The sequence below is a fragment of the Schistocerca nitens genome, chromosome 4 (genome assembly GCF_023898315.1).
Source record: "Schistocerca nitens isolate TAMUIC-IGC-003100 chromosome 4, iqSchNite1.1, whole genome shotgun sequence".
Classification (NCBI taxonomy): domain Eukaryota; kingdom Metazoa; phylum Arthropoda; class Insecta; order Orthoptera; family Acrididae; genus Schistocerca; species Schistocerca nitens.
Window position 1 is genome coordinate 149,651,436 of NC_064617.1, and position 15,738 is coordinate 149,667,173.

Here is a 15,738-nt window from a genome sequence, read left to right on the forward strand (position 1 = left end):
TAGAAGTGGAAGTCAAACCTCAAAGGGGGATCAAAACCATCAAAGAGGAAAGGTGTAGAAGAAAAGGCAAGGGGAACAAAAACCAGAATGAATACGAGAAAGAAAGCAGGTGGATGGCCAAGTCGATATTAGTAAGAACACTGAGAAGGGAGAAGGAGGGGGCAGAGGGCAAAGAGCGAGGATGGGAGGGAGGAACACAAGGAAAGAAATACAACCCAGGAAGGAAGAATGTGCCGCAATAGCTCGGGGCCCCATGTGCATCACACAAAAACTCATGAAAGAGCCATGAGCCCCTGGAGGGCCAAACCAATTGCACTCAATTAATCTACTATCTAACAGACTTCTGTGTTTCATTATGTAGTACATGCAACTCCTCCTGCCTGTGTCGTGGTTGATATCTCAGGTTCTTGTCTTATTCCCTTGTGGCCTCTCCCTCCCACCCATTAGTTACCCTTCCCTCCCCTCCCCAGCTTCTTTCTCCTCTCACTCATTCTACTTGTTCCAATCCCTTGTCCAGTTTTAGGACACTGTAACCATTCTTTATATCAGTTAGCTTCAATGCACAGTGTCCAAAAGCTCAGCTACATTTTCAGTCTTGTTTACATGTAAGTTGACTGCAAAATTCCTCAACCATACAGTGAATCTTTACTCCTTGTATTATTTAAAAATATAGTAACAGTAATATGATGTGTGTAAGACAAATTTGTGGACTTCAATGAACAGCATTACAGAAAAGTAACACCCTGCAAGTTGAACAGAACACAAACTTTATTACAAAATAATACAGTCCATAGCCAACAAGAATGTGCACAGCATGAATGTGACTGCAAGTGGAGTGATGTACACAATCTAGATAGGATAGTAACACGAAACATTTTCACCAATGCAACTTCATGAACTGTGACTGACTTGAGGAGATGTAGGCAATACAGATATATTAAATCATTTCAAATTTTTTGTGCACTGATACTTCTGAAAAAAAATGTCACTCAAATTCTTTATTTGTGTAATGCTATCAGCAACTGCTGTATCAATAGCTCATTAGTACTGACACTGTGCATGCAATTACTAAAATGTTTCATTTTATTCAGTTAAAACATAGCCAATTGTAGGATTTCCTCATGTGTTTCTCGTTTTTAATGAGGATGTGATGTCTGTAGTCAGATTTCACTTGAATTCTCCCCTTTGATAGTGGAGTTGTAAATAAAAATAGAAAGGAACTGTAAAAGAATGACACATTACAAGGCTGACAACCACATCTCCTAATGGGGTATATTTTTCAGAAGGTCAGCAGCACAGTTAATGGACAGGCACAAGGCAGAAGGGAGTGAGGAGAAGGACTGTTTCCCTGCACCCCGCTTCATCCCTCGAAGGAGTTCTCAGCTGCTTGTTGTGCACACTAGGATATGAGAACAGACTTCAATAAAGCACTAATAGAACTTAAGTAACATGGAGGGTTAGTAATTAATGGACAGTTTGTTGCAACAATTCTACAGTGACAGCATCTCAAAAACAATAAGATAAATTGAGATAACTAGCTTCTGTACAGGAAAAATATTGTTAAACTCCACCAAAATTAACAAAAGAAGCAAATTTGCATAGCAAATAAGCTAGGTCCTCTATCCGAACATATAAATCTTGTTACGAGAAACAAATTTCTTCTTTTGAAAATTCTTGAATGGAATAATACATAAAATAAAGAAAAGGCAACTGTTCACCTATAACTGACTAACATGTGGTGCATACAAACACACAGTTGTAAATGGAATTAAACAGTATTTATACTAGCATCTGAGCTCTTGCTCTTTCTCTAGTTGACGTACACAAACATTCAAACACAAGACCACAAAGACACCCAAATGCACGTGCCTGTGGCATGTGAATGATGTGAGGTGATTGGTTACCTTTCCTTTATTTTAAGTATAAATTTCTTCTTTTCTTACTTTATATACAATAAGAATAAGCAGAAAAAAATTCTGTGGGATGGAGGAAATTTTGGAATGCACAGATTTTAATAAGTAAGTTGTAAGTTACCTCCCTTGTGACTCCTTCCATAAATTACTTGGATATCTTGTACTCTCAAGGCCCTGTCAATACACTATACTACACACACAATAAAATAAACCACTGCACATACATACATACGTACATACATACCAATATTATGCCTACAGGTGTCAGTATGCAACAAAAATAGTAGCTAAACAACATCTCAATAATATTACTGGAAAACTACAGGTTTCTCAAAGAAAAAAGAAGTTTACTGAGCATATAGTGAAGCATTAACACCCCATAATGAATTAGCATCTACAACAGATACTTCACCCTACTAAGGTATTTCCTTAACTTATAAAATTGCTGGCTTGTATCCAAAACTACCATAACTTACAAAATATCTACCATAACATCTCAAAAACTACAGAGCGAGAGACCATATACACTGTTGTCATTAGTTTTTGCTGTCCAAGTTAACACAGTTTTTGATCAAATTCAACTAATGGCATTACACAACAAAACAACAAATAGTACCTTCTTTGAAATCATCTTGCAGTTTGCGTTTCCTCTCTGAACGGAATTTTGTAGCCTTTGAAGATGTCACAAAAAATGTAAACAGGCATGCTAAGAAGCAGTAACTAGTCAATGTCAGCACAAATCCAACAATTACTCCTAGAACAGAGACAGAAATAAGCAGAGAGATCTATCATGACACACGCTAATAAATTTAATTACAGATGGCAGCCAGCTGGAAGGAATACCCAGTATAGCACCACTTCTGTCCAAGCTCTTTCTACGAAGTCCCCAAGCAGCTACTGTCAGTGGAATCACTACTGATGCAAGCCATCTTGTAGGAGGAATCACAGGACCATCTAAAACATACAAAGTTACTCTATCAATAGAATACAGCGAAATGTTCCTCATGCTATTTGTTATGTGTTTATGAACTAAAAACAAAGCACTAGTTGCTGCAGACAGACACACTTTCCCTCCACCCCACCTAGCTACTCACTTAAAAGTAATCTTGCCACAGTAGAATGTGTAACACAAATAATCTATTATTAATGCTTAGTGTATTTTTTTAATAGTTCAGTGTTGTACTGATGTGTACAATGGCTAATTGTAGCAGTATCCCAATTTATGGCTATTAAACTGGAAAATAATGAGGAAGTGAAATTTCTTCAAAATCCCCGGCAACCCATTATGCAGTCTGCTCCAATTTTAGCTCTTTTCTCACAGCTTGTTTCAGCACATTTTATATCTTAATGTCTAATTCCATATGCATAAAATGAGGATTGTTCAAAAGTAATTTCATCCAATATGAATTGTTTCATAACTGAATGTTCGAAGGACTTTATTCTGCAAGCACAGTGTTAGTGAGACACAGTCTCATTGGAACTGTTCTGTATTCAAACAAAACTTTGTTTTGGTCAATGGAAAACATACTAAAGTTACAAAACAGACCTCTCCATAGTGACAGATATATAATTGTGCGTGGCATTTTGAATGCAAGGATAACAGAAAATTATTTTCTGATTAAAATTGCATTTGGAGCACTGTTCACATAAATTACCTAAATTTTGCTCACATAACTCTGAAGTCTACAGTTCTTTAACTGTGGCTCTTACACAATGGAATACGGGTGTTATCCAACGCATAATTCTCCTAACACATGGCTGCAACCCTTACTAGCTCTGGAAATATGTACTTATCAATACATTAAATGTAATCCATTAAAATTTTGTATAGTGGTGAAGTGTGCCATACATGCTGCAGGGCTTTCTGCCTTCCTGCCATATAAGATAGGCATTTGTCATAAGCTACTGTTCTATACGTAATTTCGTTGTTACTTTAAAATCTCATGGGCATTATTTACAATCAGAATTAAAATTTATTCTAATATTGTACTCAAAAAGTTATATTTGTTACTAATGACAAGCTAGGTTTTTTGAAATTGCAAATATTACATTTGCTTCTTTGTAGTTGAGAAAGATGCACTTTGCAGACAGGCAAATAATATTCAATATTATGTACTGTGGGACCATCTGGACATTATAAATATGTTTCTCTGCAGCTTTGTCACAGACGCTGTGAACAAAATTACTTCTTTATACCTTTGCCATTAGCCTCATGCCTAGTGCTATGGTGTTTTAGTATCTTGATATAAGTAGGCAATACAAACTCACAAATAGTAATGATACAATCTACAAAAAATTGTAACTGGCATGAGCTGTCTGTCTGATGGCCAACACTAAAGCTCTTCCACATTAACAGCTTCATGAACACCTTCATCTGAAGAGGTAGAGCACTTAGCAGCTATGAGGTAACTTAAAATTAGACCTACAAATCTCAAACAATTTTTTAAAAAAATGCACTCTCTTACTATTATTTTTCTGAATCGAAAATATCCCCATAAAGTTAAAATTTCACAAATGATTCTTTCACCTCATACTTCCCATTTCCAATTTTACAACTGGAAAAGCACTGTGGGAAAAAGAAGACAAAGATCAGGGCTTACGATAATGATACTGAAAAATTACAAATGCGAAGCCAATTTAGACTTTTTTTTTCCTTTTAACTTTCAGTATTTACCATTCGACTTTTCAGTATTGAAATACACATATTTGAACTACTGCATGCATGGAAAACTTCCTATTCAGATCTTCCAGAAAAGTGAGGGTACTACGGGTTCAATAATTCACCTAAGAGTGTTTCTTTCTTCAATGAAGCCAACATGCGCAGCACTACAGTGGTTTAAGAGCTCGTCATAATAGTCATTATACACATGCTGAGTGACTTTTCCTTAAACCAAATCCTAATACAAACACAAAACAGAGTTTTACTTATATTTAGATGTTACAGAAAATTAAGCTGACTGGGATCATTAAGTCGAAACGAGGTCAGCTCTTGAACCTATATGGAGAAAAGGTCTAGTGATTTATTCTGCTTCAATGTGCCTTGTTCTTTCCACAGGCTTCTTATAATTCCAAATCTATTAATTACTGAAGTCAGTAGATCTTCTGCATCAGTCAACACAAAAACAACCAGAATTTTTGCACATTTACCATTACTTTCCACAACTAATTCACTTCACTGTAATAGTTTATGCAAAATAATTGACTTCAGAAGTCCTTGTCATTACCTCCCTGTCTTTTTCTTAATCAATCCTGAAAGAAGAGAGTGGCAGTTGTCTGGCCCTAATTATACAATGATATGCCACACTTCAGCAAGGGATGGGCAGACCTCAAAGCTAGCTTGAAACTTAGAAGAAAAGAAGATTAGGATTTACATCCCGTTGACATTGACTTAATCAGATACAGAACACCTCAGACTGTTTCAATAATGGGGAGGGAAATCAGCTGTGCCCTTTCAAAGGAACTATCCTGGCATTTGCCTGTCGTCATTTAGGGGAATTGCAGAAAACTGAAATCAGGATGGTCATATGCAGATTTGAACATTCGTCCTCCCAAATGTGAATCCAATGAGCTAACCACTGTCGCCCCCCCCCCCCCTCCTCTCTCTCAGTGCAGCAATCCAGAAAGCAAAATAAGAATGGAAGGAGAAGAGATTTGTTTTATATTGCAATGTCAGGATCTTTCCATTAAAAATAATGTAGTTCATTTCCTGCCCCATTTTCCTCAAAGTGGATGGTAGTGGTCCACACATGTAACATTTGCAGTATGGTGGGAAAAAAAAAGATTACTCACAGAATACTGATATCAATGCTTTGACAAGTTGTTATCAGTAGGAAGGATAGCTCACATCAGTACCAGATTATTCACAAAATATGTGCATTCAAGTAAAAGTGTCTTGTTGCTTCAGTATTGTGGTGACATTTTGCATCATCAAGAAGTACTTGAAATACTCTCTACAGATTTGGTTGCTTCCAGATTTTTACAGATTACCTATTTTCCTCCTCCCTTACAACTAACTGAGTGTGGGTGCTTTCGCTCTGTCACTTGTGTGTTCTCTCTCACTGCTACCTATGTGCGGGCAGTTGATGCACAAACCATTCCTGCACTCAATATTATATTACATGTATTGTAAACTGGGTGAGAGGTGATGGCAGAAGTGAAGCTGTGACAACAGTTTGAGAGTTGTGCATGTGAGTTCAGATGAAAAACACGTGTGATTTTGGGTTCAAATCCTGATTTGGCACACAGTTTTAAACTGCCTGGATGCTTCTAACAAGCACACATACTGCTTCAGAGCAAAATATTGATTCTGGATACATGTTTGGCAGTCTGTTCTTTTCTGAATTTCTAACACTGCCATTACACATTAGTGGCAGGGCAACGAGCAGAATACAGGCCACTTACTTGTGTAATGTTGCTGGCTGGAGTGCTTTGGATGCACAAACCCTTCATCCTGTGGGAGGAAAAAGTGAAATATTTGTTTGAAAGAGGAGCTTGGAGCTTTCAAGGAGAATGGACTAATGACAGATCAATGCCAACACTTTGTCAAGGGATGCAACAGGGGAGAAGTCTCTACAGAAGCAGGAGCTGCTCAGTCACCAATCCATATACCATGTATTACCTAATAATAAGATATGCTGGCACAGTATTTTTCCAATAAGATATATTCATCTCAGAATTATTGGCCAAGATGCTGCACAATGTATTCCCTGACACATGCTTTCACTTCACCAGGAAAATACCTACGGCATTCAGAAAAATGGGCGAGAAAGGAAGATGAATGTCAGATTGCCAGCATTGATCAGATTATAAAGAATGCTTATGTGATACACTTACTACAGCACTGTCCATGAAACGTAAAGAGATGGATCCATGTTGGAATGAATGTATAATTTTAAATATTTATTTCAATTAATATATTACTAAGATGTAACAATTTTCCCTGCAGGACCAATATCTAGACTACCTCCATACTATTCAGTGCCCTGCAGCTCACCATACATGGCTACGAGAAATATTTATGGGGTCAGGTGATAAAAGATAGCATAGTTATACTGTGACACAAGCACCAATTCTGGGTATGACTGTGCAAGTAAGTGCCCCACCCACTCTGTGTTACAAATTTCTGATTATCACACATTACTCCAGAGATTATCACAGGCACAGGAACTGCCTTGAGAATAGATGTTTGAAGATTGGTCACCTAGACTGATGAACCACTGTTGGTAGTAGTTGATAGCAGGGCTTTAGTATTTGGAAAATCACACAAAGCAGTGTGTTCTGTTTGACATAAGGGGTATCATTCAGGGATGTGGCTATAATACTCTCATGTGAGAGATGTTTACACAGGATGAATGGAGTCACTGACAGGTCTGCCATAATTTCTCACCAGTAAAAGACATCAGAGCTTAATGTCCAATCATGTATATCCTCGTTCACCTATAGCACACCACAGGTGACTTGTATTTTCAAAAAGACAAAGCATCACTCCACCACTCTAAAATTGCATCAGTAACATTTGGGATACACCATGGCCATGAGCTGGTCATAGGGACCCCTGTGCCAATTGATCTTAATCCTATTGAGGGAAATACGGAAGTGTCCGATTCCGCCTGTCTGCTTTGACCCATGACGTCACAAATATGGCGGAAACTCCCATAAACCACGATTCCAATATGGCGCATATAAAGTCGGTACGTACACATTATGAGGACGAAAATACATTGAAAAACAAACACAATTTCCACAAAAAGCCTAATGACACTAACGGGACAAGCGTGGGAAATGGGGTGTTTTTAGGTGGGGGGGGGGGCAAACTAAATATAAACAAATTTAGACACCCACTCCCATACAAAACCACACGAAACGACGAAAAAACCGACATCACAAAACTCCTCAAATACCACTAAACACTATCATCTGGAATCGGACACTTCCCTTGACCTATATAGCTCAACAGCAGCTCCCGATCCCATAAATTAGCATCAAATACTTCCCTTGGCCTATATAGCTCAAAAACATCTCCCGATACCAATATCAACACACACAGCCACACATTGGGATCGAACACTTCCCTTGACCTGTGCACTGTTAATTTTATCTGTCATATCCATTCCTGAACAAAAACAACAACTGATTAATTTTACTAAAATTACCACACGATGTACAGCGAACAACACTAAATTAACCTTCACACAAAATCGTTATCTCACTGAAATGAATTCCACAACAAACACAGCCGACACTAACAATTCTGTATAATGAGCAAAAGCAAACTGATCCCATTACACCACACAAACGAAAACCCTGAACATACCACCAGAGAGCACAACAAACCACAACACGACGACATCAAACATGCCACACTCACAAACCAAACTCCGCGCCGTCATGATGTCACACGCGACAACACCCTTATGTCACGGGTCAAAGCCGACGCGTGGGATCGGACTTTTCTGTCGACGCCCTATTGAGTTCGTCTGGGTCTGGGATGCCGCCATGTAAGATGTCCACAGTCTTGATCCCATCTATACACCTCAAAACAGTGTGGGATGCAAGGCAGAGAAAGCTTCCCATTGTACCAGTTATTAGAGCTTCTTCCAGTTGCTGTCACATATGAACTACAGACAGAATGATAGGTTAATCATATCTGTGCATCCTGCAGCTACCGTAAAATTGTATTTGTGATCCCTACAGGAGCAGTAAACAGGTTCCTAACTTAAAATTGGTTCATGAAACTTTGTATTTAGGCTTCCACACAATAGTTTGCATCTTTCCTCAAGTGTTTGCTAGTACAGTTTTACTAGCATTTCCATGACACTCACCAGTGTGGCCAACAAACCTGAGACTATTTCTCCTGCCTTTCTTTGCATGTATTCAATAGCTCTCATTGCTTATATTAGGAATGGTCCTCACAGATTGGTGGGATATTCTAGAAGGGACCGTATGAGTGTTTTATAAGTATCTCCTTTGTAAACTGACTGCGTTTTTTTTAGCTTCCCACCAATCGACCAGTATCTACCATATGCAGTTAACCAATGCTGTCCGATCATTCTGTTTCATCTGCACAAATTATAAATTAGTCACCTGACAGGTTATTCTGCCTGTTTCTGAAAATTAATCTAAGGAACTAGTTGAATGTATGGATTTTGATACAGTTATCAACAACAGACTGACTCATGAGGAAGGTTTATGTTTATAATTTATTACTGCTACAGGATAAGGCATCCTGGCCAGGCATACCTAGCATTACCAGTGGGAAGCCAGGGCTGGTCTCTAGTATCCCTACAAATTGTTATAACAAAGTATTTGTACACGTTCACTGATTCCAGTTGTGACTCAGTGACACTGCTGTCATAAAATACTGGGTTCCTTTTTTTTTGTTTTGTGAAATGCACAATTTCTGGGTTCTGTACATGGAAGCAAGTTGCCAACTCGCTGCAAAACTTTGGAATTTATCAAGATCAGACTGAATATTTGTACAGCTTTTTCAGGCAGTGTTTCACTAAAGGTAACAGTGACAGGACAGTGGTTAAGGGCTAATTCCTTAATGCCTTTGATGTAGCCAACAATGCCATAAGACTATCTTACACTAATGTTTTTTAACCTCTGATACATTACAGAGCAGTGAAAATGGAGCAGATAAAAACTGGAGACTCCAAGTCAAAAAATCGCCTCTGTTTTCTCTTATTTGGCCAACACTGTAGTCAACATTTAACATCAAATAATTCCTGCTTTGTGTTGCAAATAAGTGGCAGATGACTTGTCATTTGTGAGTTGTAGGAAAATAGTGATAATAGTGTAAATTTTTATTTGTATGAAACATAACTTCTCAACCTCATTCCGTATAACCTGTATGTCTTTTGATTTTCCATATAGAGGGAATAATCATCCTGTGCATCTTTTAATTCTATGTATTTAGACAATGTTTAAATATCATAGCAACTTTCATGTATCTTAGTATGCCAGGTACATGGGAGAGGGGAAAAAATAAAAATAAGCACAGAATGAAGTTTTTATTGAAAGCTGTCTATTGCATTTCTATTACATTGGATCAAAGTGTAAATATAAATAGCAAAACTAATTGTCCAAATTCTCATGCCACAGCATGTTGACCAGCAAGCACTTGGTGCTGTCGGCATTACATTCAATTTATTTTTACGTCTTGCATTTGTTACTACAAAATTTCTATTTGAATGCAGTTGTAAAACAAAGAAAATTTGACAGATTTATATTGTGTGTGTGGTTCTTTCACTTTCAGACATATCCAAGTTTACTTTACAACATGGCTTAGAAATTAGGTCTGCCAGTGTCTCTTACCTGCCCTTCCTACCTTGTATAGTTTTCTAGGTAATATAACATGGAAGGATTATGCTGGAAAACAGATTTGGCAAGGCTACAATTGTTTCCAGAAAAACTCTGTATGAGCAGTGGCATATGGCAAGATGTTTAGGTGCATCTCCAAGCCAAAGAATGACATTACTGGAACTGGGTGGACAATAGGAGGTCAGTATAGCATGTGTAGAGATGGTTATGCAGTGTATTCCATTTCAGAACAATAACTGTGGAATTCACACACTTGCATTATAAGCTACTTAGTAGCACCCACATAGGATTAGACAAAAATGCGAAAACACCAAAAACTCAACACTTTACCATGCCTAACACAGAGCAGGAAACCAGATGACATTCAAAACAGCTTCCAGTTATTTCAGAATATATAAACACAGGTCCTGCATGGTTTTCAAGGGAATTTCATATTAGTCTTCATGCAAAATAGTGGCCAGTTCAGCTAATGGAAATACGGAAGTGTCCAATCCCGGCCGTCTGCTTTGACCCATGACATCACAATTATGGAGGAAACGGCCATAAACAACAATTCCAATATGGCACATATAAAGTCGTTACGTACACATTATGAGAACGAATATACATCGAAAAACAAACACACACACGTTCCACAAAAAGCCTAATGACACTAACGAGACAAGCGGGGGAAATAGGTGGTTTTTGGGTGGGGACAAACTAAATATAAACAAATTTAGACACCCACCCCCATACAAAACCACGCAAAACAACGAAAAAAACTGACATTACAAATCTCCCCAAATATCACTAAACACAATATCATTTGGAATCGGACACTTCCCTTGACCTATATAGCTCAACAACACCTCCCGATCCCATAAATTAGGACCTAACACTTCCCTTGACCTATATAGCTCAAAAACATCTCCCGATACCAATACCAACACTCACAGCCACAGATTGGCATCGAACACTTCCCTTGACCTGTTATCCTTATGACATCTCCACATACAGCCGTACCTGGTCCGAGACGCCGGAACTTTAAGTAAGCCTCATTTATTTCACGACATACTGAACACTTCATGACTTCATCCAAAAATCCGAATAGTTGAAGAAATTTTATTAGAGACAACGCACTGTCCCCCATCATAGCCAAAAACCGAAAACTGTTGACCCTGTCAGTCATATCCATACCTACCAAAGACATAAAAAAAAGCAATTTACCAAAATTCACACACGACGCCACACTCGCAAACTAAACCAAAAACATCACCTAACACACCACCAGAGAGCACCACCGATCGCATCAAAACGACACCTAGAAACACGCCACTCTCACGAACTAAATTCCACGCCATCGTAACATCACACACCACAACAGCCTTACGTCACGGGTCAAAGCCAACGGGTGGGATCAGACGCTTCGGTCGACCCCAGCTAATGATGATGTAAGGTGGAGAGTCACATCTCGGACCCTTCTCTCCAAACTAGACCACAATAGACCAAAAAATTGAGATCTGGTGGTTGTGGAGGTCAGGGGAGATGTGAAAATTTATCCTCGTAATCACAAAACCAGTCCAACATGATGAATGGTTTTAGTATTCCATCTCATGCTGCAATTCCAGCTTAAGGAGCTTCCTTTGTGTTGTTTTAGCACTGACAAAGTCTGCAAGTGTGGCATTCAGTTCTGCAGTCACTTTTTCAGCTGCCATCCTCTTGCTTTTCACCACAATCCTCTTCAATGACTGTCTGTCAAGATCACTCAACACACATTCTTGTGGCATTGAGACTTAGTGAATGATGTTTTTCCTGGTTCCCCGTACGCTGTGTAAATCTTCAATATGGTGCCTCTTGAAACACAAATGCTTTAACTCCCTTGGCTACAGAAGCACCCACAATTCAAAATATCTTGGCTCCAGTATAATGTACACACAATTACACAAAACACTGTTCTGACAACGAAGGACACTTGCAACATACTGAGGACATTGCAGAAGTTCATGGTCAAATACAACTGCGCAATCAGCAGGCTTGGCTACCATCTGTATTTATGTTCAAGGAGGCATTTCTTCTTGTGTTTCCATATTTTTGTCCAGCCTCTGTAAGTTAGAATGATGTCAGGTAACAAGGAGAATGTTTGTCCCAGTTGAAAAGAAATCATTCAGTTTGAGTAACCATAACCACACAAGATTTTTGTTATAGTTTTGGAATGGGAAAGTATTTACAACATTGGTGGCATAATTGTTGAGAGAATTTCAACCGAACCACATTCATTTGGCTCCTATCTTTAACTTACTAATTAGAAGTGATCCAGAATTTGAATTGTGACTTAGATTTTGCCTTTCAGTGCCTGTGTAGGTGGCCTACCTTTTTCTTAGTATCATTACTTACTTAACACATGAATTTCTGGAAACCTACAAAAGCTCAAGATCCAACTGTAGTTTTACGAGTGTCAACCACATCTTTCATGTTCCTATATCAATAGTCAAAAAGAAACTGCTGTGCTCTCGACACAAAACTAATTATTAAATTCTGTACTTCAAGTTCACTAAGTAGAAATTTTTGTAGAGACAAATTCTCTCTCTTTGTAGATACTGTTACAGAAACTGCATATTGCTTGACAACAAAACTGTTTTTGTACAACAGATTTTGGTGTGAACATTATTCTATTTTCATTGAAAGCAATTTTTTGGTAGCCTACTTATAGCGATGGATAAAACAGGTTCATATACGAGGTGTATCAACTTCATTTAAATTACAACAGAACAAGCAACACAGTGATAAAAAGTAATGGGCTAATGTGAGTTGATCTCTACCACAGCTTGAGTTATACTGATTACTGTTTTCCAAGATTTACCCAAACCACTTTAATGTTGTTCGTTCCAGACCTAAGCCAATCACTTCTTAGACATTCATGCAACAAGGTATGCGTTTCACATGCAATGTACTTTCTACCCCTTATAATCTGATGTGAAATGAAACAGGTTTGAAACGCAATAATTTACTGCATTTTCAAATAAGACTTAGTTCAAGGAATTAAAAAGTTCTTAGATCCCCACAGATCCATAAAAATGTACAAATGCACTGTATACAAAAGATTTGTCCCAATGCATGTATGTGGAACCTCCGTTAGTTTGGGATTAAAAGTATATAAAGAGTACGACAACAAGTATCACGAGCAAAATTATACTTTACTAGCTATTCAACTTATGTTTTCTTCAAAAAATGTTATTGAAGTGGTATGATAATGTCGGCACCACTTGGGATATCACGACTTCAATCAAGATAACCGGCAACAGGTGTACTATTCTATAGGCTTATAATAATTTAATTAAATCATTGCTTGGAAAAAAGAGCGCAGATCTATGGCTGGATTGCATACGCGGAAAAAAAGAACAAGTATTTAGTCGTTATAATGATCAAATCATCAGTTTCGAGACAGCTGTATATGAATCAGTAACGTGCAAAACAGTCAAAAATATTAAAAATACCAATGAATACGTGTAGTTACGCAGTGTACACGTCGTTACTCCTAAAATTTTCGGTAAGCAAATGCTTAACGTCAAAAATAAAAATCGCTTACATTCATCCGCCACGAAAAACAGCCGGTATTTAAAATTTTTATTCAAAATCCACTTGTAAAAACGGGGAGACTACTAAAACAGGGAAAAAAGGCACCATCAGGCGCTGAAAAAATTCTACCATCGCTGTATGGATCGCTCTCCGCGCTGGACATGAAGAACGAAATGGCAATATTTCCAATCCACAGAAGAATTGACAAGGGTAGAGCAAGCGCACAAATTATAACAGGCGCCACACTCGTTCCTGACGCTCTTTTCCTTTTACCATCCATGCCGCAGATCGAACTTTCTGCGCTATGTCTGTGACATGAGATTTGCAACAGCCAATCTCTAGACCTTGTGTACAACTGACATAATCACGTAAAGCACAACAAAACTTGAAAACATTTACATGGTAGTCTTTGCCCATAGTTTATTTTATGTGGATCAGAGATGTTTATCGGGCAGACTGAAGTGATGCGCTGGCAAAGACCTTGTAAAAAATAACTAGACTCACTGAAGGCACTGCAGTCGCGGGATAATTTGAAACTTCGGCTGGACGCCATTATAGTGGTTGTAGTCTGATGTGTTGTGTAGTATTGTTGTTTATGAAGACCCAGATTAAACGTTGTATATTTGTTGGGGCGTACATACAGTATTTGTTACTCGTAATTCTACTGTCTGTACGTTCCAATCAAAAGAAGTACAATGGTGAGGAGTTGTGCAGCGATTAATTGTACAAATAAATTCGAGAAAGGAACGAATATTACATTTCACAGGTATGTGAATATTTTAAGTTGTTTTGTATGTCAGTGCACTTGCTTAATAAATGTTTTTGTAACACGGTATTAGCATAATGTCTGTGCATCTATTTACAGGTTTCGTTTCTCAAAACCACAGCTGTTACAAAAATGGTTACACGCTGTCAGGAGGCAAGATTTCCGACGGACAGAATACCATTTTATATGTTCTGATCATTTTGAAGAAAGTTGGCTGATCGGTAGTGTTTTCATGGTCTAGATTAGGTTGAAACTTGATAATTTGGTCGTGAGTTGCCAAAGCACTATGCCATATAAAACGCGCTTCTCGTCATAAAATCTAAAGCAAGGTAGAGTCAGAAAATATCTATTAATATAGTGGGCAAATCTTCGAGTATTTTGATGCATTTTGCGTACATCTATCGTAAATGAACTACGAAAAATGCTAGGGGTCCAGGACATAACTTTTAGCTACGGCAGATTCCATGTAGTACGTAAGATAAATTCATAAACAGTGACTAGCTGCTGTTTGTTCATAAATTAAAAAGTATATTGTAGTAAAGTATTTAAATGAGGCATTATGTTTGTGACCTAACTCAATGGAAGGCATTTTATAACCAAAAGCGATGTATAAACATTCGAACTCCGTGCGTCAGTTTACCACTCTAATGGCCGCCGCCCAGCTATTCAATTTGTCCGCTCTTCACAGTCGACCACTCGTGCGGTTGTGGGGGCCTGTGCGCTGGACAACATATTTCGCGCCAACATATACAGCGCCCAAAGTCAGGTGCTTGTGGTACGGAGTAGGCTAGACTCTAAACGCACTACAAATTTTGAATGTCATAATGTGAGTAGTAGGAAGAAATCACCAGCAAAAGTACTGTGTATTTATATAGATATCTTAATCTTTTACTTTTGGTATTTGAAATGAACTTTGCATAAGGCTTTGAGGATAAAAAAGCAAGAGAATTTAGCTTGTTTGGATGTTTTTCATTTTGTATTGCACTTGATCACATTGCCGATTCTCTGTTTTAATAAATTATGTCCCAGCGACATTTACCAAAATGTTTTCCGAGTAAGCAAAAATCAAAATATCACGTAATATGTCGATCTCGATATTTTTCAAAATATAAAGCGGTTCTTTCTAATATGAAAACTGTAAATAAACTTTTGTGGGAGTTATTTATGAACAGTTAATTAATC

At 38.0% G+C, this 15,738-nt stretch overlaps 1 protein-coding gene across 2 annotated transcripts in view; it reads right to left on the reverse strand.

The window, feature by feature from the left end:
- Positions 1-14,194, reverse strand: part of LOC126252047 (transmembrane protein 19) — an 88,158-nt gene extending 73,964 nt beyond the window's left edge. Inside the window, exons 1-3 of one of the 2 annotated variants that reach the window (XM_049952843.1) lie at positions 14,064-14,194; positions 2,757-2,867; positions 2,530-2,667 (exon numbers count right to left, since the gene is read on the reverse strand). In XM_049952843.1, coding sequence (XP_049808800.1) covers positions 2,530-2,667; positions 2,757-2,867; positions 14,064-14,070 — 256 coding nt within the window. In that variant the 5' untranslated portion in view covers positions 14,071-14,194. Of the gene's footprint in view, positions 1-2,529; positions 2,668-2,756; positions 2,868-13,919 lie in introns of both variants that reach the window. The other variant, XM_049952842.1, reaches the window with a different exon arrangement.
- Between the last annotated feature and the right edge of the window lie 1,544 nt (positions 14,195-15,738).